General features: G+C 32.9%; 2 protein-coding genes across 2 annotated transcripts; both read left to right on the top strand.

Annotated features, from left to right (window-relative positions):
- The first annotated feature begins 844 nt into the window (after positions 1-844).
- LOC126697337 (protein NRT1/ PTR FAMILY 2.7-like) lies at positions 845-5559 on the top strand. The gene is made up of 4 exons (XM_050394296.1): positions 845-964; positions 1049-1266; positions 3256-3797; positions 4611-5559. Exons 1-4 carry the CDS (start codon positions 847-849, stop codon positions 5446-5448), a joined length of 1716 nt encoding a protein of 571 aa, XP_050250253.1. The 5' UTR covers positions 845-846; the 3' UTR covers positions 5449-5559.
- Positions 5560-16650: 11091 nt separating this feature from the next.
- Positions 16651-21753, top strand: LOC126697335 (protein NRT1/ PTR FAMILY 2.7-like). Its single transcript, XM_050394295.1, has 4 exons — positions 16651-16833; positions 16921-17138; positions 18783-19321; positions 20844-21753. Exons 1-4 carry the CDS (start codon positions 16704-16706, stop codon positions 21679-21681), a joined length of 1725 nt encoding a protein of 574 aa, XP_050250252.1. The 5' UTR covers positions 16651-16703; the 3' UTR covers positions 21682-21753.
- The last annotated feature ends 2300 nt before the right edge of the window (positions 21754-24053 follow it).

The following is a 24053-nucleotide window of genomic DNA, read 5'->3' as shown; positions in this document are numbered from 1 at the left end:
AAACTTTAAGAGTGTAATTTGGAATTTAACCTACATTTTTTGTTTACACTTCAATATCCCTCTAAGTTGAAATCCTGATTCCATCTATGCATGATGCACACACAGTCTTTAACACCAAGAGAGACTTTTTGAAGTCCAAATGTTGCAGAAAAAGATAATGGCTAAGGGCTACATACCAATCTTATCACCAACTTCCACAGCCCGCGCGCATTCACCAATGTACCATCCTTTATTAGTCGTTGAACACACTCATCAAAATGGAACTTCCTCTTTAGCTCATAAACAAGAATCATATTTTTTTTTATGTATGTATCGTCACTAGCCATTGTCAACTGGCAATTCATCATAGCACAGCACAACTGATGACTTGTAGATAAATAATTGAATTAATGTGTGAAGAACTGAAGATGAAGCTTATTCATATAGTCACATGCACAATCTTTTCATTACCTAAATGTGCACCTTTTATTGCTTTTTAATTCCTTCCCAAATAAAAATAAAAAACAAAACAAAAAACCAAAACATAAACAAACCAACAAAAAAGTCTTGATGGAATTTATTAACACTAAAATTGCAAACCACGATGGAATATATTAACACTATATTGCAAATCATGGCTATATTCTTCAACTTCGCTTATATTGTGCGTAACCCTTTCAAGTAAAAGGCGGACATCTCAATTAATTTCCCTTTATGTTTTTCCTTACCAAGTTAAATTTGTCCTCATTTTTTGTGGGCTGGTTGGGGAGGGTAATGAAGTCATTGCCTAATGCGTGAGAGAGAGAGAGGAGCTTCCTATATAATAAGCATCTTAGCTGAAATCTAGTTCAGAGAAGAATGGAAGGCATGGAATCACAACACTCTGAGAGGGAGCTTTATGCCTTGACTACACCTAATGAAGAAGGTGAACAAGCAACTAAGGAGTCCAAACAAGGAGGCTGGATTACCTTCCCCTTCATTACAGGTCTCTCTCTAGCTCTCTCTCTGTCTTGTAAATAAAAGTAGTAGCTAGGTCTAAATATAGCATATTGTACACTGTTTTAAGCAGGAACTCTAATGGGTCTTTCCCTAGTAGCTGGTGGATGGGCGTCGAATTTGCTAGTATATCTAATAACAGAGTTTAACGTGAAAAGCATAACCGCTACAAAAATATACAACATTGTCCTCGGTTGCAACTTTCTCTTCCCTGTTGCCGGTGCCATCATGGCCGACTCTTTCTTAGGCTCCTTTCCTGTCGTTGCCATCTTCGCCTTTGTTTCTTTACTGGTAATTAATGTTTTTTTTTTGGGGGGTGTGTGGTTAATGAATTACTTGAATCTTTTCAACTTAATCGATCTAATAATAATCAGTGGAAACTTTTTTTTTTTCATGTTAGTTATGGAACTTTTTTATTTTTTGAGAATCACAGTTATGATACTTTTAAAGCAAAAAAAGATTATCGTGGTGGTGGAAAACATATTACATTAGCCACATAGTCTTTTGAATGCAATGTTCAGAAGAAAAAAAATCTTTAGAATTCGAACTGCATAATCTAATGCTGCGACTTCACAATTAATTTTATTTTATTTAAAGAAATAGAAAATTTGATAGAAGTCTAAAACAGCACTACTTATAAAAATATGTGCTTTATCCTCTTTCTGACGAGTTTATTTTAACCCAAAAAGAGAATGTATAGCATTTTTAAAATATCTTATTTTGCAAGGTACAATTATACTTTAGGCCCTTTAGGTATAAGTATTCATTTAAGAGTTAGGTCTTTTTAGATATACATTACTATCAGTTTTTTTAAGACTTTTTCCTCCTTTCCCTGTGTATGTAATAAAATACTTAGTATTTAAAAATAATAATAAAATGGGACATGGCATGATCAGTTATGGTTGGGGAAAACTCACATATGACAAGAGAGATGTTGAATTGGAACGAGACAAATTAGAGATATTTTGTTATCTTTAATAAAGTGGTTTCGACATTAATAAGTGGAGATGAAAACAAAGGGGAAGGATTTGTGAATCAGGCGGGCAGAAAAGTTTTCATATAAAATTTAACACAATATACAAAATATGCTGATATGTATAAATTTTATCGATGAATGCTTATAAGTGTATACACTACCTAAAGGGACAGATTACTTTTGATTTAGGTGGGCTTGAGACTAAGGGTCTGTTTGGATTGAACTTATTTTGCTGAAACTGAAAACTAAAAACTGAAAACACTGTAGCAAAATAATTTTTAAATGTGTGAATAGTGCTGTGGGACTCATTTTTTATGAAAAATTTGATAAAAAGTGGAGTTTGTGGGACCCGTGAACAGTGCATAAGAGCACTGTTCACAGAAGACCGGTCAACCATTGTAGGCTGAACCAGAAGGAAAAAAAAAAAAAAAAAGAGAAAACGCAACATTAGAAACGCAGACTTGAGATAATCCGAATCCAAACTCTCTCTAATACTATAGTCTCATCCACTCATCTTATTTATTCACTTGTTTAAACTAACATATCGGGATTATCGGCTGGTCTCGTGGGCTTTAATCCCATATTATCAATGAAAGAGAAAGAATGTGTGCTTATAGTGTAGGTATGCTTGTGACTAAAAAATTACAAATTTTTCTTTAATTTTTAAGGAAATTAGGCACTTATATATAGTTTCCAAATTGAACTTTTTTTCTTCTTCTTGTTATAAGCTAATTTGATGTGCCCTTTGCACTCAAACTTTGGCATGGCTATACTTCACCTAGCTAGATAAATTTGGCGTCAAATTTTTTTTCTTTCTTAGTTGTTTATGTACAACTTTTAAAACCTCTTTTTTTTTTTCTTTTCTTTTTTTCTTTTTTCTACACAGAACTATACTTTTGTCCAACTCACTTTTTAATCAAAATAAAGCTCCAAAAATAAGCTATACAAAGTGCATTTGGATTAGGTTTTTTTGTTAATTTATTTGCTTGAGTAAAACTTTTTAAAGCTCCTTTTTTCTAGATAAAATGGTATTTTTGCCAATTTTCAAGAAAAATGCACACATAAGCTCCAAATATTATATATTTTAAACTATATTTGTCATAAGTGCACATACATGTATACATATTTTTGGACTGGTGTGGGTCTGAATTGCATAGGAAAGAATTCATTTTCATATAATCTAAACAATAATTTAGAATAAATTTTTACAAACATTTACTAGTATATTCGTCAACAAAAAATGGGATGTCAATAAAAGCAGTTTAAACTCATTTCTATTTCCGCTTGTCTTCTTGAGAATTCAGGGTATGATAATGTTCACCCTAACGGCTACAATACAATCCTTGAGGCCACAAGGATGTGCAGTTGCCTCATACGACACATGTGAAACCCCATCAAATCTTCAATATGGAGTCCTCTACATGACCTTACTGCTAGCTTCACTAGGACTTGGAGGCACACGTTTCACAATTGCAACTATGGGAGCTGGACAATTTGACAAGCCCGATGATCAAGGAACATTCTTTAACTGGTATTTTTTCAGCTTGTATTTTGCTAGTGCAATCAGTTTAACTGCCATTGTCTATATCCAGGACAATGTGAGTTGGGGATTAGGGTTTGGAATATGTGTCATTGCAAATGCTATTAGCTTAGTCATATTTGTATTGGGAAAGCGATTTTATCGCAAAGTCAAGCCAAATGGAAGCCCTTTCACGAGAATAGCTCGTGTCATAGTTGCAGCAATTCAAAAAAGAAAAATACTGGATACTTTTGGAAGGCAGGATTATTATTTTGGATTCACTGAGGCATTACAGATTGAAGACAATTTACCAACTAAAAGCTTCAGGTATGAATCACTAAAACTATTTTCTGTAATTATATTTTAACTACATGTCTATTTTTTTTTTTTTTTTTTTTGGTAAATATGGTATGTCACTTTAAAAAGTTTTATAAATATATAAATTAAACAGAATATAATAGAGATTCTTGTTGAATAACTACTTAATTTATGAATAACTACAGTATAGGTCTCTAGTTATATGTTAAATTCAAAGGTGAAAGTGGACTCATAATTTATTGGTTGCATGTGAAACTTGTTAATTTATTATAATAATAATAATAATAATAAAACTTGCACACAGTTGTATCAGTATTGTATGGTTGTTTCTTACTGCGCGCATGTTTCACCATTAAACTCTTTCTTAAGTATTCTTTAATTTAAAAACTTAAAATCTGACTTATTTATTTAAAGTTAACTAAATTACTTGAAATCAAATCTTATCTCACATTTAAGTAAATAAGCTAAGTACAAATAAGCTAATCAAATGGAAAGAGAATGAGTGGGAGTAGGTAAATGACAATATTATCACCGCACACCTTTGGTGCGATAGTCATCCACATATATAAGTACTTATGGACTATGAGAGGGTAAGAGTCGATGTTCAAGTTTTCAGGAAGGAACTTCACATACATATATACTTAGATTAGGTTAGAGTAGAATTTCTATCTTATATAAAAAATGTAAATGACAATATTAACTAGGAATTAAATATCCTGGATACTCCTATCAACATCATAATTATTTTAAGTTTGACAATTGGGATAGTCACTTTTAGTGGTTAAGGTTCTTCCTTTTTTTTTTTTTTTTTTTTTTTTGCAGATTCTTAAATCTTGCAGCACTTAAAACTGAAGGTGATAGACAATTAAATGGCTTGTATGCAAGATCATGGAAGCTATGTACAGTGGAAGAAGTGGAAGATCTCAAAACCCTAATCCGAATTATCCCATTATGGTCTACTGGAATTTTCTTAGGTATCTCAATAGGTAATTTTTCTAGCCTCGTAACTCTCCAAGCACTAACCATGGACCGATACCTTGGGCCCCATTTCAAAATCCCAGCTGGAACATTTCTACTCTTCAACTTCTTAGCTACAGTCATCTCAATCCATATTGTTGATCGTTTCCTCCTCCCCACGTGGCAAAATCTAGCCCGTCGAACATTGACACCTCTCCAACGTATTGGAATTGGCCACATCATCAATATATTTGGTTTAGTGGGGGCTGCCTTAATTGAATCTAGAAGACTCCATGTGGTTCGAACCCATCAGCTCATGGGTCAACCTGGATTGGTTGTGCCCATGTCAGCCCTATGGCTTGTGGTACCACTAGGCATTGTGGGCATTGGTGAGGGATTCCATTTCCCAGGATCAATTGGATTGTATTATCAAGAATTTCCAAATTCATTAAAAAGTACATCCACTGCTATGGTCTCGTTATTACTCGCAATTGGGTTATATCTAAGTCCGGCAATTACAGGTTTGGTGGAACAAATCACAGGATGGTTACCAAATAATATTAATGATGGAAGACTTGACAATGTGTATTGGATGTTGGCAGTATTAGGAGTGGTGAATTTTGGCTACTATCTAATTTGTGCCAAGATGTTTAAGTATCAAAATGTTGAGGACAATAATGGACCTCTGGTGCCAGCTCCCTAAAATCATGAAGATTGTGATTGTTTTTATAAATAATGACAGTTAGTATTTATGAATTTGGTAATGAAGGTGGTTTTCATAACGAAGGGTAGTTTTCCTGAGTGACCTCCTTGAAGTTTGGGGTTTTCGAGTAAACTACCTAAAGAGCTTTGTGATTTTTCTCTTATTTCTTTTTAGCACTAAAAAGTTCAAACATCCAATTGGCTAATAATAACACAGGTTCACCAACAAAATATTAGTGGAATGTGGAATAAGTGTAGATTCAATAGAAGAAGTACTGTCTTATTTTAAATTTGCAAAAATTACAAATTGAACTACAATGCTATTGACACCCATTCTCAAAATTTAAATTGCTAGAATAGAACTGGCCGGAGATCCTATTTGTAGAATCACCGTCCTCTATTTTTAGTACTTACAACAAATGCTAAACAAACAACCTGGCCAAATGTTTCTTTTGCTACGTTTAGGTATAAAAATAAAAAATAAATAAAATAAATAAAAAAAGAATCGGCAAATTTAGAATTCTATATATCATTCATGTCATACTTGGTGGCCGGGTTGTCTCTCTAGCCTCTTAGAAGCAATGTTTTTATCCTTTTTTAATATGTGCTTTTAAGTATAGTTAAAATAAATAACTGAAACTAGAATAGAAACAAGAACGTGAAAATAAAATGTTGTTCTTGATTGATCGAGCATCAATTAAGGATCAATCGAGATTGGCAATTTGGCATCTTGATCAATCAAGCACATGTCGAGCTTACATAATAGAAAATATTTCTTCGAGCTACTTCAAGCATATAGAATTAATCCCTCTTCTATAAAGAGCAAAATACACCAACAATCTTGAAATTGATTATACCGAAATTATCATGAATGAAACAATACTAACAACTTAACACAAATATTAACAATTTTTTAAGGGTCTACTTGAATTCATGTAACCACACTCAGAAATCACATTATGAAAACATTAACTACAACCCAAATACCATATAGTTCATTAACTTTTTCGTCAAGAATCCAATTTTTGGATCAGTTTCTTCTTCTGTAAGTTTTTTTTTTTTTTTTTTTTTTTTTTTTTTTTTTTTTTTGTAATCAAACGGTATGAAAACATCACATAATGCCAAAAATTTATTCTTGCTCACCAAGTCACCATTATAACTCTAGGATCATTTGAGAATTAAGCACGCTGAGGCTTGAGAGTACTTTTTCTTTTTGGTTAAAGATAACCAAGTAATTGAATTTATTTATAACAGTTAATTAAGTACGTACTTTTCTGTTCAAAAGAAAACCAAATAAATCAATTGAGTAATGTTACAAACACAAACTATTAATCTACAAACATTTTACAAACTACTAATGTGGCATGCTTCACGTCAGCTTTTTAAAAACTAAAATGCCACGTAAGATATTAACAAATTCAAATTTAAAAAATAATAATAATAAAAAATAAAAAACCCTCCTGAACACAAAACGTATCAAACTCAGAGTTAACAAAACCTAAATAAAGAATTCTAAAACCCTCAAGCTTTTCTACCTCCTTCCCCACTGCATCCCTCTCTCCTTGCCTCTTTGATCTCGGATCCCAAATCCACAATCTGCTTCCTCTTGCCCATGCCTCCACCCTGCCACACTCCAACTAATTCCGCCACCACACAAGTCGCTGGAATCATTGGAGAAGCTGCCAAAGCCATGGCTGAGAATGATGCTCCCACAATGCTATCTAATGTTTCTAATTCTTCTACTTTTGATAATTCCTCGACTACATGTATTTTATTTTTAATGTTTCTGAGCACAATACATAGTTTAAAGTTTTTTATATTTTTTACTAGATAATTGAATAGTATTTCTAATGAAAACAATCATCTAATTGTTAGACAATGAAGACTACATGTCTTCAAATGAAGAAATCGTCACTAATAAGGAAGAAAATGAGCAAAAGTTAGAGATTGAAAAGATTGAAGAAAAGGAGCACGAAATCAACAAGATTTTAGATGGAAATGAAATTATTTTAGAACCAAAGGTTGGAATGATGTTTAATTTAGAAGAAGAAGTTAGAGAATATTATATGCAATATGCTAAACAAGCAGTTTTTGGTGTGTCGAAGAGAACCTTTAAACTTGGACATGATGAAAATTTAAAATATTTCACTCTTTCATGTGTTAATCAAGGCAAGGCAAAATTAAGGCAACTAATGCTCTTAAACCAAGACCAAAAAAATATCTCGGGTGCAAGACAAAGATTAATGCTACTTGTTGTCCTGATGAAAGTTTTAGATTGTCGACTCTTGTGCTTGATCATATCCATACTTTAAGTCCCGGAAAAGCTAGATATTTTAGATGTCATAAAAAGATGGATTCTTATGTGAAAAGAAGGCTTGAATTAAATGATAAAGCTAGAATTCGTATCAATAAAAACTATAAATCTATTGTTTTTGAAGCATGAGGATTTGAGAAGCTTCCATTTGGAGAGAAAGATTGTAGAAATCGTTTTGACAAAGCAAGGCGACTTCGACTTGGGATGGGAGGTGCTAGAGCACTTCGTGACTATTTTGTTAGAATGCAAGAGAAGGATGACCGATTTTATTATGTAATGGATGTGGATGATAGATATCGATTAAGGAATGTGTTTTGGGCGGATGCAAGAAGTAGAGCTACATGTGAATATTTTGGGGATGTTATAATATTTGACACCACATACTTAAATTCATATAAAATTCCATTTGCTCCATTTGTAGGAGTGAATCATCATGGTCAATCAATACTTCTTGGATGTGGTCTAATATCAAACGAGAATGTTGATACTTTTGTTTGGTCGTTTGAATCATTGACAAAGTGCAGTTCAGGCTGAGCTCCAAAAGCAATTATAACTGATCAAGAGAAAGCTATGAAAAGGGCAATGGAAATAGTATTCCCTTAAACTAAACATAGGTTTTGTTTATGGAATATAATGAAGAAAATTCTTGAGAAATTTGAAGGGTATTCTCAATATGAGGCGATTAAGAGGAATATAGAGTGCTCTGTATATATCTCCTTGAGTCGTGATGAATTTGAAGACAGTTGGCAAAGATTACTTGAGGTGCATAATCTTCAAGATAATGAATGGTTGAAATGGTTGTATTAAGAGCGACATCATTGGATACCAACATATGTATGTTAAAAATACATTTTGGGCAAGAATGTCTACTACAGAACGTAGTGAAAGTATGAATGTCTTTTTTTTTATGGTTATGTGGGCCCAAAGACTACATTAAAGCAATTTGTTGATCAATATGATGAGGTGTGGACACGGCCACGTGACACCTCTCAGGATGGGTTTTTAAGAAAAGAAAGGTTTGATCTTGAGAGTATTTTTTATTAAAAAAATCATGAGTCTAAAAAAAGTTGAGGAGTCGCCACTTATTTTAATTTTTTTTAAGGGAAAATAAAACAAGAAATAAAAACCCTTTCTTTTTTATTTGATTGACTCAATGGATAAGAAAAATGGTCTACATCCACCAAGGACAAGTTCGGGGGTCAAATTACACCATGGGAAGGTATGAGGCACCCACGCACGCCCGGTATGTCTACCGGTCTCTACTAAACAAGTAAGGACTATTTGATGTTCAATTAATCGTTCAATGGGCACAATATCATTGATCGAATTCATTACATCAAATCGAGCAAGTAGTTGATTTTATGACATGGTGGCCTAAAGCTAAATCATAAGACGAGATAATGATAATAAAAAGAAGCAGCAAGTTAATAACGAAACAAAATGAGGGCAAAGAAACTAACAAGCATGTCAAGGAATTGATATCACAACTACTATATATATATATATATAAATATAATAAAAAAAAATTAAAAAAAAAAAAAAAAAAAAAAACGTGCGTAAGCTTAAACTCTTCCAAGTCATGATCTGAGCAACATAAGAAGATTTCATTTTAAGGGAACCAGTGGGATTATACTTTTTCTAAGAAAAGAGTGGGGCTTAATCAAATTAGCTTGTGACTTGGTTTTGATTTGAAGTAAAAAATAAAGTATATTTTTATTTCTGCTTTTGGAAACCGAAAACATAGACTTTGTTGGAAGCAAAATGGGTCTAGGCAACTTGTAGATTAGCTACGGTGTAAAAAAACTATGTATTCATCAAAAGCTTTCAATGCATGGGTCCACCCTTTTAAGAAATCACATGCTAACATGATTTAACCCCAATTTTTACTTTTAACTTTCTTTTATCACAACCAAGCTTAGTTATTTGGTCACAAGAGAGCCCAAGCTTCGAGCTTTAACATTCAGACTGAAAAGAACATACCCAGCAAGGCAACCAAGCTTCAGATGACTAAAACACGCAAGAATATAGAGTGGAAAGGTTGAAAACATACCCAGCAATTCCTTGGACGGGTTTGATGATGACTCCAATGAGATGAATGGCGATGATAACGGCGTTCTCTGAAGGATGGTCCTCCCACCACACGACGCTCCACCGGCGATGGTTGATGGAGAGGTGTTGAACTAGTTGTGTACAGTGTGGGTCTGGCTAACAGCAAGAACTTGGATATTGGACTTGTTAGCTTGGCTCTAGATTTGTCCCCCCTCAGGACTGGGTTTTCTCCCAAGAAATTTCAATCTCTCTCAATGTCTTTTTTTGTTTATATATATATATATATATATATTTTGAAGGCTTTTTGAAAATTAGAATGCAAAGAGATGTGGTGAAAATGATTTTAGGAGATGAAAAACGACGGGTACATCTTAGTTCTGAAATCAAGTGAAAATGGAGTCTCCATGTTTATCCTCTGTTCTCTCTAGTTTTTCTTCTTTCTTTTCTTCTCCCCCCCTTATCTGGGGTCAAAATGGGAAATTAACCCTAATTTTCAAACATTATAATTAGTAGGCCACGTTTTCAAACTATATTTTTTACTAGCATCTCAAGTTTTAAAGACTTGATTTTGGCCTATAAATCGAGTCTCAAAGACTCGATTTCCATGGGTTGATCACGTCTGATGTGATTTTTTTTTCCATGTGGCATCTACCTGGAAATCGAGTCTCTAAGACTCGATTTATAAACCAAAAAAAAAATTTTAAGTCTCAAGTCTCTCAGCCATTCCTAGAAATACCAAAAAAAAAAAAAAAATTTAAGAAATCCAAGAAACGCAACAATCCAGCACAATCAAATCAGAGACACAACAATCTCAGCACAATCAGATCAAAGAGAGAAAGATCTAGAGACCCAAATCAGATAGGAGGCCGCACAACCCTGGGCAGCGTGGCCTGGGCAACACGGCCTGGTCACGCGGCCTGGGCAATGCGGCCTGGGTCGCGTAGCCTAAGTCACGCGGCCTGGGCAGCGCGACCTGGGTCGGCGGTTGAGCTTGCATCTCCATTTCTTCTTCTTCTTCTTCTTCTTCTTCTCTCTCCCTCTTTCTTTCTTTTTTTCTTTCTTTCTGCGTTTTTGTTTCTGCGTCTTCTGAGTATGAATGATTGTAATTATAAAATGGGTTATAAATCGAGTCTTAGAGACTTGATTTCCATGTAGACGCCACATGGAAAAAAATACCACATCAAACATGATCAACCCATGTAAATCGAGTCTCAAAGACTCGATTTATAAGCCCTAAATTGAGTCTCTTAAACTCGAAATGCTAGTAAAAAATATAGTTTGAAGATGTGGCCTACTAATTATAATGTTTGAAAATCAGGGTTAATTACCATGAAATGCCCTTATCTGGTCTCCACTCTCTCTTTTTAAATTTTTTCTAAAATACACGCACCTACTATCCGTTTTTGTTTGCACACCCTCCACTGCCCGACTGGAACTGTGGAATGACAACCAAGACAAAAATCGTGCAGCTGAGGGCACGCTAGACTTGCTTAGTGTGGAAGGTGTCTGTCCACTGTACCCCAAAATGTACGTCTCACCATTCGGTTTTGTTTTGTCCTTTTCTTATGGACCATTAAAGCTGGGTTTGCCAATATATTTGAAATAAAATGCAATAGTTTTTAAGTTAAATTAACAGAAGGAGCTTGAGGAACAAAACTTGACCTTTTTGGATATAACTTTCTAGAACTGAGGATTTTGTGGAAAAGGGGAAAAAAGTCAAGCATGCATGGATTAAAAAAGGTTGCTTCAAATGCACTTAAAAAAAGATTGACAGTAAAAACTATGAATGAATAAATAAAGGAGTTGAAAAATAAAATAAAAACGTGTCAAATGAGAGAGAGATTAGAAAGTTATGCACATCATTCAATTAGTTCATCATTGGGGGGACGCATGCACAAAAGGTATGCATTGTAATTGAGAAACGAAATAGGGTGTCTACATGAAGTCTTAAAGAGTAAGGTTGAAAAGGAAAACACAGAAGATTTTATTTGTTTAACTTCAACTTCAAGGGTTGTATAACTCATTATGCCATTGAGAAGCAATTTCAGGACATTATCAACTGATAGGACTTTCTCAATTACTTCCATTGCATGTGACTTTCCTGTGGACCGTTAAATTGAAAAGTATTTGTTGTTCGATTCTAGACACCTAATTTATGATATCATACTTTAAAGTCTAATCAACCATTCTTTGCAACTGATGGTTCACAAAATACTGGCTTATAAGAGTTTACAAAATATTCTTTATGATATCATATACTTAAAGTCGAATCAAGACCATACTTTGCAACTGACTTTTGTAAACTCTTATAAGCCAGTATTTTGTGAACCAAAATCCTCAAAGCATACTACGGGTAAAGCTCAACTGGAAAGCTAAAAGAGCCAACTCAAGAAGAAAACAAAAAAAAAACAAAAAATGAAAAAAATTTAAAAGGCTAATGTTGGGAACAATAAATTTACAATATATCATCGATCTATATGGCAATAGCACCACCAACTAAAAAAATAAATTAAAAAATAACAATTTTTATCTTCAGTTATATTTTTTTAAACCTATTAGGATAATACAATTTTTATTTGTAAATTTTATAAACTGATATGTCAACTTTTAAACAAAAAATAATTAAGATATTTATTTTTCTTGATATTTTCTTGTTGATGTAATACTATTATATAAATAGTATAAGACTATAAGGTATATGTCTCATTCTTGAGAATGAAAGAGAATTCTCTTACCCAGCCTTCCACCTCACCAACAATGAATTTATGATTTATATTAAAGCCTTAATTAATCATCATTTGGTGAAGCCACGTTGATCTAGACTGACAGGCTAACCGCTAACCCCAACCACCACCACCCCCCCTCCCCAAAAAAAAAAAAAAATCAAAAAAATCTATTAGCATATATTAATATGATAATTATCCTTATTAATTTAAATTTTTCTAAGAAAATACTCGAACAATGAAACTAGCCCCCCAATTTTTGGATATGATTTAAAATTAAAAAAAAAAGGTTAGAAATACAATATTTTTATAACAATTTCATAACTAAGCCAAAGTGTCAAGTAGATAAAAAAAAAAAAATGATGTTAATAATGGACTCAAGTGAAAAACCAATAATAATTTACCTTTTAAGATTTGTTGTGACTACTCAAAAAATAAAAAATAAATTTCTAATTTTTTTTTTTATCTATTTTCATTGAAAAACCTTTGGACTTTGCACTTTCGAATTTTACGGCGGGAAGATCTCTTCTTCATTCTAGAAAAATCACCAGCCACAAAGTCGGTTATTTTTATCTTCTTTAGTTCTTTATCCCACGGTCCCAGGCACTAGTCTGCCAGAAGTTTAAACTTTAATGACTTGAAGTTTAGACAAGATTTATTTGACAAATTTGAGATTAAAATTTGGTCCATGTCCTACACGTGTATGGTTTATCTTCAAAAGCAAAAGCAATTCTATTAGCAATAATGCAATACTATTTAGACTCTCAATACTTTCATGTATGACTTTTCTTCAACTTGTCGTTTGTTGTTAAATTAATATAATATTAATAATATATAAATATAATAAACGCTTATATGTGTAAGTGGGTGTTGTTTTTGGGTGAATCTATTTAAATGTATTTATTAATTATCTATACTATAGATAGTGTAGTTGTGGGACCCAACAATTCGTGGGCCAAATCCATTTATTCATTGGGGCCCAAGGTCCGAGCCGAGAAGGGTTATAGCCCAAGATCATTAAAACAAGTACAAAATGGCCTTGGAACACAGCCGATGACGACTCAGTCCTCGGCATGTCCGAGGTCCCATAAAAAGAAAGGGCAAAAATGGTACAGAAACAACTTGGGAAAAAATCTAAAATATCTACGCCAATAGAAAAGGGTATGTTGGAAAGAATAACGACTAGGGAAAGCTGTCTTTACCGTCATTCAATACTCTGCACCTGACAGAGCCATATCCTCCAGTTTTTACAACCACCCCCAACCACTCTAGGTATGGGCTGATGGAACAAGTATCAGTCTTGGAATGTCGATCCTACACGTGGACGAAGGATAAAAAACACATGCTAGTATAAAAGGAAAAGGGAACAATCAGGAGAAGGGGCTGGGAAAAATGGCCAAAAACCAGAGCCTTCCAGCCCGCCTCCTGGAGAAAGAATCCTAGGGCGAAAATAACTTAGCCATGTATGAACATCACGAAAAAACTCACCGCCTAGTGACTAAGGCCTAGCCTTTCAAACCCACGCTCTACAAATGATATTATTTGGGCCTTTTTACGTGCGAACCCAACACTGTTGTGGTTCGATACGAATCGTGTCCTTACAGTAGTAATTATATATATAAAAGAAATATAGATGGTTATTTTTATAAAATTTATATAAGAAACAATTTATTTGAAATACTTATTATCAAAAATAAAAATTTATTTGGAATATGATATTCTTCCTCATACTTAATTGCTTTAATAACAATTGAAACAAAAACCATCTAAAGGTAAAAACTAATTTAATAACACACGCAATTAAAAATATACAAAATAATTGTGCACTTAAATTATTTGAAATAATTAAATATTTGTAAGTTCACTAAAGTATTGTGGTCATATTTGTATTATTAATCTTAACATGAATGAATATTTGTGAATTCACCAATTTTCCAATAGAAATTGATTTTTTTGTGTGAATTTCAAATCTCTTGTTCGATGACAAGAAATTTTACCAGTTAACATCTTAATCAAATCAAGCATCAGTTGAGGTTACATAATACCTAGAAATGATTTCTTTGAGCTATTTCAAGTATAGAATAAATCCCTCTTTTACAATGAGCAAATACACCAATAATCTTGAAATTGATTATACGGAAATTATCATGAATGAACCAACACGAACAACCTAACACAAACATAAACAATTTTTTAAGGGTCTATATAATAGGTCACTTGAATACACATAACCACACTTAGAAATCTCATTATGAAAATATTTATTACAACCCCCAAATACTATATATCTAGTTCTTTTCTATCCCAATATTAAATAGTTTCTTCTTCTCTAAGATGTTATATGTAATCAAACGATATGAAAACATCACATAATGCCAAAAATTTATTCTTGCTCAACAAGTCACCATTATAACTCTAGTGCCTGAGGCCTGAAAGTACTTTTTTTTTCGTTAAACAAAACCAAGTAATTAAAATAATTTATCACAGTTAAGTACGTATTTTCTGTTCGAAAGAAATCCAATCAAATCAATTAATCTTTGAAAGCAATAAAATTAAGTACTTTTTTTTTTTTTTTTTACCAAATGATTCCTTTGACAGCATAATCACAAGTTCCTAGCCGACAGTATCATATGCGTGAAAAATGAAAATCAATGAATTATAACTTGCAATAAAGCCTGATGCATGACAGATACCTATATTCATTTATGGACTCTAGTGACATGCAGACGGAACCACATTTTGGGCTTAAATGGTCCCTTTGCAGAAAATTTTCTTATATATATATATATATATTCTAGCCTGATTTGAATCGGTCCAAAAAAAATTTCATTTGGTTCTCCTTTCTCCAAAATTTTGGCCCTCCTCTATATATTAAGCCAAATATTATCACAAATTAAATGAATCAAGTATTATTATCACAAATGGACAGATCACAATTATATATAGTCTGATGACAATTACATTTTTTTTGTTTTTGTTTATACCTTGGACCCCTCTAAGTTGAAATCCTAGTTCTGCATGATGCACCGACAGACTTTTGACAACAAAAAATACTTTTTGAAGTCCAAATGTTGCAGACAAAAGATAATGGCTAAGGGATACGTACCAATCTTATCATCGACTTCCACAGCCCACATTCACCACACCAATCACCATCCTTCCTTCTTGTTATACAATCACCATCCTTTATTAGTCGTTGAACACACTAAAAATGAAACTTCCTCTTTAGCTCATAAAAAAGTAGCATATTTTTTATGCATGTCTCGCCACTAGCCATTGTCAACTTGGAATTCATCATAGCACTGCACGTACGTACAACTGTTGACTTGCAGATAAATTGGATTAATGTGTGAAGACAAACTTATAGCCTTATAAAAACACACACCGACACACTCACTCTTTTTTTTTTTTTCTTTTTTTTTTTGGTTTTTCACCCGTATCTTTAAAGTTTTCAATTAAATACTAATCACTGTTCGCAACAGGTAGACTCTAGTAGGATAAATTGCTAGCCTGGAAAGTTTTTTCAAAATACAGATACCCGGACTCGAATTGGAGGTCACACTCACTCTTTTTCATCACCTAACGATGCACCTTTTATTGCTTTTTAATTTCTTCCCAAAGAACAAAAACAAAAACAAAAAAAAACAAAAAAACACAAACAAACCAACAAAAAAGTCACAATGGAATTTATTAACACTAATGATCCTTTTGGATTGAAGGAAGGAATAGGGAGTAGAGTAGAGTAAAATAGAACTGACCTAAAATTAACTTATTTTCAGTCAAATCTACTTTGCTCTCTTCTACTCTCCCTTCTTTCCTTCTCAATCAAAACAGACCCTAAATTGTAAACCATAATGGAATATATTAACACTATATTGCAAATTGATCATGGATATTTTCTTTGACTTCGCTTATATTATGCGTTATCCTTTCAAGTAAAAAAAATTACATCTCAATTTCCCTTTTTGTTTGTTTTTTTTTTTTTTTTTTTTTTTTGGTTACCAACTTACCATGGTAAATTTGTCCCTTTTTTTGGGTGGGTGGGAAGGGTAATGAAGTCATTGCCTAAAGCGTGAGAGAGAGAGGACCTTACTTCCTATATAAATAATAGGACACCGAGAGTATACTTTCCTACATAGCATCTTAGCTGAAATCTAGTTCAGAGAAAGAATGGAACGCGTGGAATCATCACAACACTCTGAAAGGGAGCTTTATGCCTTGACTACACCCAATGAAGAAGCTGAACAAGCATCTAACGAGTCCAAACAAGGAGGCTGGATTACCTTCCCATTCATTACAGGTCTCTATCTTTCTGTGTGTGTGTGTTTTTTGTAAATAAAACTACCTAAGTAGGTCTAAATATCGCATTGTACACTGTTTTAAGCAGGAACTCTATTTGGGCTTTCCCTAGTAGCTGGTGGATGGGCATCGAATTTGATAGTATATCTAATAACAGAGTATAACGTGAAAAGCATAACCGCTACAAAAATTTCTAACGTTGTACAGGGTAGCAATTGTCTCTTTCCAGTTGCCGGTGCCATCATTGCCGACTCTTTCTTAGGCTCTTTCCCTGTCGTTGCCTTCTTCGCCTTTGTTTCCTTACTGGTATATAAATTAACGTTGATTATTTTATTTTATTTTATTTTTTTTTTTTTTTTTTTGGGAGTGTTTAAAGAGTTATATTATTAGAATATTTTCAACTTTTAATCTAATAATCAATCGAAACTTTTTGTTCATGCACTTTAGTTATGGAACCCTTCTTTTTTCAAGAATCATAGTTATGGAACTTATTATAAAGCAAAAAAAGAATATCATATGGTGGTGAAAAACATATTACATTCGCCTCATAATTTTTTGAATGCGAATTGCAGATATAATCTTATGTTGCAACTTCACGACTAATTTCATTTAAAGGTTTGGTTAATTAGTCCTAAAAGAGATCGAGAGCAAGTCTATATAAAAAATTTAATAAAATAAATTCAATACATAGATAGAATCAAACTATATGATAGATATTGTTTCCTACAGGTGAATTAACTTCCAAGGTTAAGCAATCTCAATTTCACTATAGGATTTGCAAATTGATATTAAGTTGGGCCTCCTTGAATATGGCGTGAACAACATTCGAGAGAGAGTGTTAAGAGATGGAGAAAACAAGTTTTGTTAGGGATGATAAAAAAAAATATGTATATAAAAAATAAGATGAATAAAAAAGATCAAATTATTTATACAATTTAAATAAAAATATAGATACACATTGGGACGAGATGAGCAAAATGCCAAAATCCACCCCCATTTGGTTACCTCTTCGGGGTGGAGAAAACTGTGTGGGTTAAGCGGGTTGAAAAAGTTTTTCATGTATATTTTTACACAATTAAAAAAAAATACACAAAATATGTTGATATAAATAAATTTTAAGGAAGAATACTTATAAGTGTATAAACTACCTTAAGGGATAAATCACTTTTGGTTGGGCTTGAGATTAATACTATAAGTCTCATCCGCTCATGATCATCTTCTTTATTCACTTAGCAAAATTAAGGAAAATAACATATCGGTCTTGTGGGCTTTAATCCCACATTATCAAAGAAAGAGTAAGAATACGTCCTTATAGAGTAGGTAGGCTTGTGACTAAACAAAACAAAATAAGAAAAAAAAAACTCTACAAAAGTAATTTTCTACAATTCTGAAGGAAACTTCGCATTTATATATAGTACTTTCCAAATCGAACTTTTTTCTTCTTGTTATAGTCTAACTTTTGGGCCCTCTGCACTCGAACTTTGGCATGGCTAATATCTTCACCTAGACGAATTTAATAATTTGGGATCAATTTATTTATTTTTATTTGTTTACGACGACCTCATTTTTTGTACAAAATAAACCTCCAAAAATAAGCTTTACAAAGTGTATTTGGATTATCTTTTTTCACTAACTTATTTGCTTGAGTAAATCCTTATAAAGCTTTGCCTTTTCTAGATAAAATGGTATTTTTGTTAATTTTCAAGTTTCAACAAAAACTAATTCGAACGCCTATCATAAACTAAACTTGTCATAAGGGCGTATACATGTTTACCTATTTTTTAATTTTTGGACTGGTATAGCCTATAGGCCTCAATTACATGGAAAGAATTCATTTTCATGTAATCTCTTTTTTGAGGAAAAAATAGGTCAATGAAAGCCTATCATAGATTAAATTTAAACTCGATTTTTTTTTTCATTATATTTTTTCTCGTCCTCTTGAGAATTCAGGGTATGATCATGTTCACCATAACGGCTACAATACAGTCCTTGAGGCCACCGGGATGTGCAGTTGGCTCACACACATGTGAAGCCCCATCAACTCTTCAATACGGAGTCCTCTACATGACCTTACTGCTTGCTTCACTAGGCCTTGGAGGCACACGCTTCACAATTGCAACTATGGGAGCTGGACAATTTGACAAGCCCAATGATCAAGCAACTTTCTTTAATTGGTATTTTTTCGCCTTGTATTTTGCTAATGCAATCAGCTTCTCTGCCATTGTCTATATCCAGGACAATGTGAGTTGGGGATTAGGGTTTGGAATATGTGTCATTGCAAATGCTATTGGCCTAGTCTTATTTGTATTGGGAAAGCGATTTTACCGCCAAATTAAACCAAATGGAAGCCCTTTCACAAGCATAGCTCGTGTCATGGTTGCAGCAATTCGAAAGAGAAAAATACTAAAAACTGTTGGAAGGCAGGATTATTATTTTGGATTCACTGAAGCGTCAAAGATGGAAGACAATTTACCAACTAAGAGTTTCAGGTATTAATCACTATAACTATTTTCTGTAATTATATTTTAACTGTATACATGTCAATATTTTTTTTGGTAAATATGGTATGTCACTTAAAAAAATTTAATAAATATATAAATTAAACAGAATATAATAGAGATTCTTGTTGAATAACTAAATTTATGAATAACTACAGTATAGGTCTCTAGTTATATGTTATAGTCAAATTAAGAACATTATTTTCAATCACAATAATAGGTGAAAGTGGACTCAGAATTTATTGGTTGCACGTGAAACTTGTCAATTTAAAAATAATAATAATAATAATACTTGCACACAGTTGTATCAGTATTTGTATGGGTGTTTCTTACTGCATGTTTCACCATTAAACTCTTTCCCAAGTATTCTTTAATTTTAAAACTTAAAAATTTGACTTATTTATTTAAAGTTAATTAAATTATTGGAAATAAAATATAATATAAAAAAAAAGGGTAATTGTCTCACATAACTTAAAGAGGGTGTGTTGTGTGTAGTATAACTTACCTCACCTTCCCTTAAAAGTTACCATGACTTTTGAGTGAAATTGTGGTGTGCCTTTATGTTAGAATCCATTTTCCTCTCTCTTGTGTGTGTGTTTGTTTCTAAAAAAATAAAGTACAAATAAGATAATCAAATGGAAAGAGAATGAGTGGTAGTAGGTAAATGACAATATTAACTAGGAATATATTAAGAGGGCGTTTGGATCCGAAGTTTTCCTGCATCCACGTTTTGATCACTGCGTTTTCTTTGTTTTTTTTTTTTTTTTTTTTTATTTTGCCCGCATAGGTTGACTTTGGGGGACAAAATACACTGTTATGAACAGTGTATGTACTGTTCATGTACTGTACATACACTGTTCACATATTAAAAAATATTAAAAATGGGTCCCATGGTACTATTCACACATTTAAAAATTATTTTGTTACAGTGTTTTCAGTTTTCAGTTTCAGCAACAATAAGCTTAATCCAAACGGACCCTAAATATCCTGGCTATTCCCATCAATATCATAATTATTTAAGTTTGATCATTGGGGTAGTCACTTTAAGAGCAACCACTGTGCAAAAATTTGCAAAATACAAAAAGTGTTCAATTTTGCACATTTTAACTCAAAAAACACCCACATCAGTATTTGTAAAAATGTGCAAATGTACAAAACTACTTTGCAAATGAACAGGAACAGTGTATATATGCATGATTACTGTTCATGTGCAAATGATTTTTTTATTCTTTTTTTCTCTCTCCTCGTTAGGTTGCTCTCTCATCTATCTTCTTCTCACAACAAAGAAAGAAAAAGAAGGATGGGGCCATGTGGGTAGTGGTTTGTTTGGTATAATAAAAAATTAAAGAAATATTATTATTTAAATAAAATAGATAAACTGATGTGAGTGTTTTGTAAAAGTAGATGTGTAAAATAGAAAAAATATGTTTTTTCTTGCAAAATAGACAAAAGTTTTGTACAAACTGATACAGTTTCTCTAAGTTGTTAAGGTTCTTCATTCATTTTTTTGCAGATTCTTAAATCTTGCAGCACTTAAAACTGAAGGTGATAGACAATTAAATGGCTTGTATGCAAGATCATGGAAGCTATGTACCGTGGAAGAAGTGGAAGATCTCAAAACCCTAATCCGAATTATCCCATTATGGTCTACTGGAATTTTCTTGGGTATTTCAGTAGGAATTTTGTCTAGCCTCGTAACCCTTCAAGCACTAACTATGGATCGACACCTTGGGCCCCATTTCAAAATCCCAGCTGGAACATTTCTATTCTTCAACATCTTAGCTACAATCATCTCAATCCTTATTATTGATCGTTTCCTCCTCCCCACGTGGCGAAATCTAGCTCGTCGAACATTGACACCTCTCCAACGTATTGGAATTGGCCACATCATCACTATATTTGGTTTGGTGGGGGCTGCCTTAATTGAATCTAAACGACTCCACGTGGCCCGAAACCATCACCTCATGGGTCAGCCTAGCTTGGTTGTGTCCATGTCAGCGCTATGGCTTGTGGTACCACTAGGCATTGTGGGTATTGGTGAGGGATTTCATTTCCCAGGTTCAGTTGGATTGTATTATCAAGAATTTCCAAAGTCACTAAAAAGTACATCCACTGCTATGGTCTCGTTATTACTCGCGATTGGGTTATATCTAAGTCCGGCAATTACAAGTTTGGTAGAGCGAATCACGGGATGGTTACCAAACAATATTAATGATGGAAGACTTGATAATGTGTATTGGATGTTGGTAGTAATAGGAGTGGTGAATTTTGGCTACTTTCTAATTTGTGCCAAGATGTTTAAGTATCAAAATGTTGAGGACCATAATGGGCCTTCAGGGCTAGCTCTCTAAAATCATGAAGATTGTAATTGTTTTTATAAATAACTAGTCGCTAACCCGTGCGATGCACGGGTTAGTTGTGAAGATATATATTTATAAATAATTGATGGTTAATAAGTTTGAATAAATAAAAAAATGAAATTGGACTATTTGTAAAAAAAATAGCTTACCTAATTTAGTTAGAATTTTTTACACAACCTCAATCCTAATTTGTTCAAAATTTATTTAGTGTTGGATCCCTTTATTAAATTCTAAATAGTTCTAATTAACATAGTTGAAGACTATATGTAACTCTTTTCTTCTTCTTCTTCTTCTTCTTCTTCTTCTTCTTCTTTTTTTTATACCATAGATAACAGTTACAGGACACAAGTTATATAACATAAGATTTGGAGAGATCCAACAGTAATGGGTTAAATAATGAATAGCTAGAGAATTGAAGCTACTTCTAACACATTACACATGATAGTTTTTGGTACAAAAATGGTGTGAAAAGTTAAACCTTATTAAGTTAGAAAATGCAAGTCTGTCATCATAGGTTGTTCCTGCAATCTTGGTTAACTTCTTCCATTGCAAACCTATTCAATCCTTTTGCAATCACTAACAAACAAAATTAGTCTAAATCCAAGGTCTCTAGCTTTTATTGCAACCTCCATAATTGCATCCTGAAATGCTGCTAGGTAAGATGTTGACACACTACTAGGCTCCCCCACTAATATTAGATCTCCCTTCAAGTCCTTTGCTTCATATGCATAGCCACTCTATTTCAATTTCCTTTTCCTTCAACAAACTACTTTGATAATGAGTTGCCAATCCCTATTGGAGACATCTTTATGAGTTGGTATGCTGTGATCTTGATATTAGGACTGTCCATTTCTAAAGGCCTCCTGGTACCTGCATATAGGAGATTTGGCAGTGAGTGAGAACAACATTTATCAGATTTGGGGTCTTCCCATCATGAACCACTTGATTTCTATGGTTCCATAAGGACCATAGAATGGTAAAAAGAGACTGAAGATATAGGTCCTTTTCCTGATTGACTATATGTAACTATAAAAAGTAAAATTTTAAAATATAGATTAAAATGACAATGTAGAAAAATAGCTTTTTAAATGGTTATCTATAGGAAATCCAAAGGGATGCAAATTAAATCACAATTAGCAACTTGCCCCATCGTCACTAAGGGATGCAAATCTTGAGAAGATTGTTATTTGTTAAAACTTTGAAAACAGCTTACATTGATAATATGAGGCAGAAATAATTCAATAACCTACAACAGAACATTAATTATTCAATAACTGAAAATATACTTGCATTTGTTTATAGTAAAAAATAAATAAATAAGAAGAAGAAGAAGAAGAAGGAAAAGAACAATTATGAAAATTTTCAATTTATGATTAACAATACTACTTTGGAAATGAACTCATTATCTCAAGTCTCAACCAAAGAAAAAAAAAATGAAACTTACAAACTCATATGGTCTATATATATTTAATACTTTAGTTTAGCACATAACATATGCAACAATGATAATTGACAATTATCAATGGTATACTTAGGCTTCCCAAGCATTAGTGGTATACTTTTTCCTTATTCCCATATCTACATCAGATTGGCTGAAATCACAAACATGAATTCTACTTGATGCAAATGCACTACAAAAAATATTAATGAAAAAAAAAAAAAAGACTCTTGATACACTGAACCATGATCACAAAGTACTGGGACTGGACCATGATTTCTCTCTAGCACAACAAATTCATAGGAGTCACATAAGAGGAAATCAAGACTGAACATGGTGGCTCAACATTTAAGAGAACCTGTATAAGAGATGTTAGCAAATTAATTTTTACTAAATTGGAATTGAAAATCATAGGAGAAACATTAGTATATACATAAAGTACAATATTGCAAATAGAACTCAATTTAGAAATTGCTTTTGGCTCAATTGACAATTTGCCAAAAAGAATAACTTGCCTTGATTCACTCTATCAGCCATATCTTCAGTTGAATAACAAACCACATATCCTTGTCTTTCTCTATTAATCTTTTTATGTGACTAAGCATTTGTAGCAGTTGCAATACCTCAAATTCAAAATATATATGATAAATCATTGTTAGATGCTTCTGCAACCTAAAACCATGTTATCACCCAACTAACCTAACATTCTAAATCCATCATTAATAGAATTAACGATTGGTCAACCAACTACAAAGGGGGAGGTTTCTTAACAAACAAACAAAAAAAACAAAAACAAAAAAACCTACAAAGAAGGAGAGATTATTATCAGAAGCAAATACATGTTGGCCCAATTTCTAAAATGGGATGCTCAATTTATTCATAATCTTCATCTCAATTCATAATTTTCTCAAACACCTGAAAAATG

Source organism: Quercus robur, chromosome 8 (assembly GCF_932294415.1).
Source record: "Quercus robur chromosome 8, dhQueRobu3.1, whole genome shotgun sequence".
Lineage (NCBI taxonomy): Eukaryota > Viridiplantae > Streptophyta > Magnoliopsida > Fagales > Fagaceae > Quercus > Quercus robur.
This window is presented reverse-complemented; position numbering and strand designations above follow the sequence as displayed.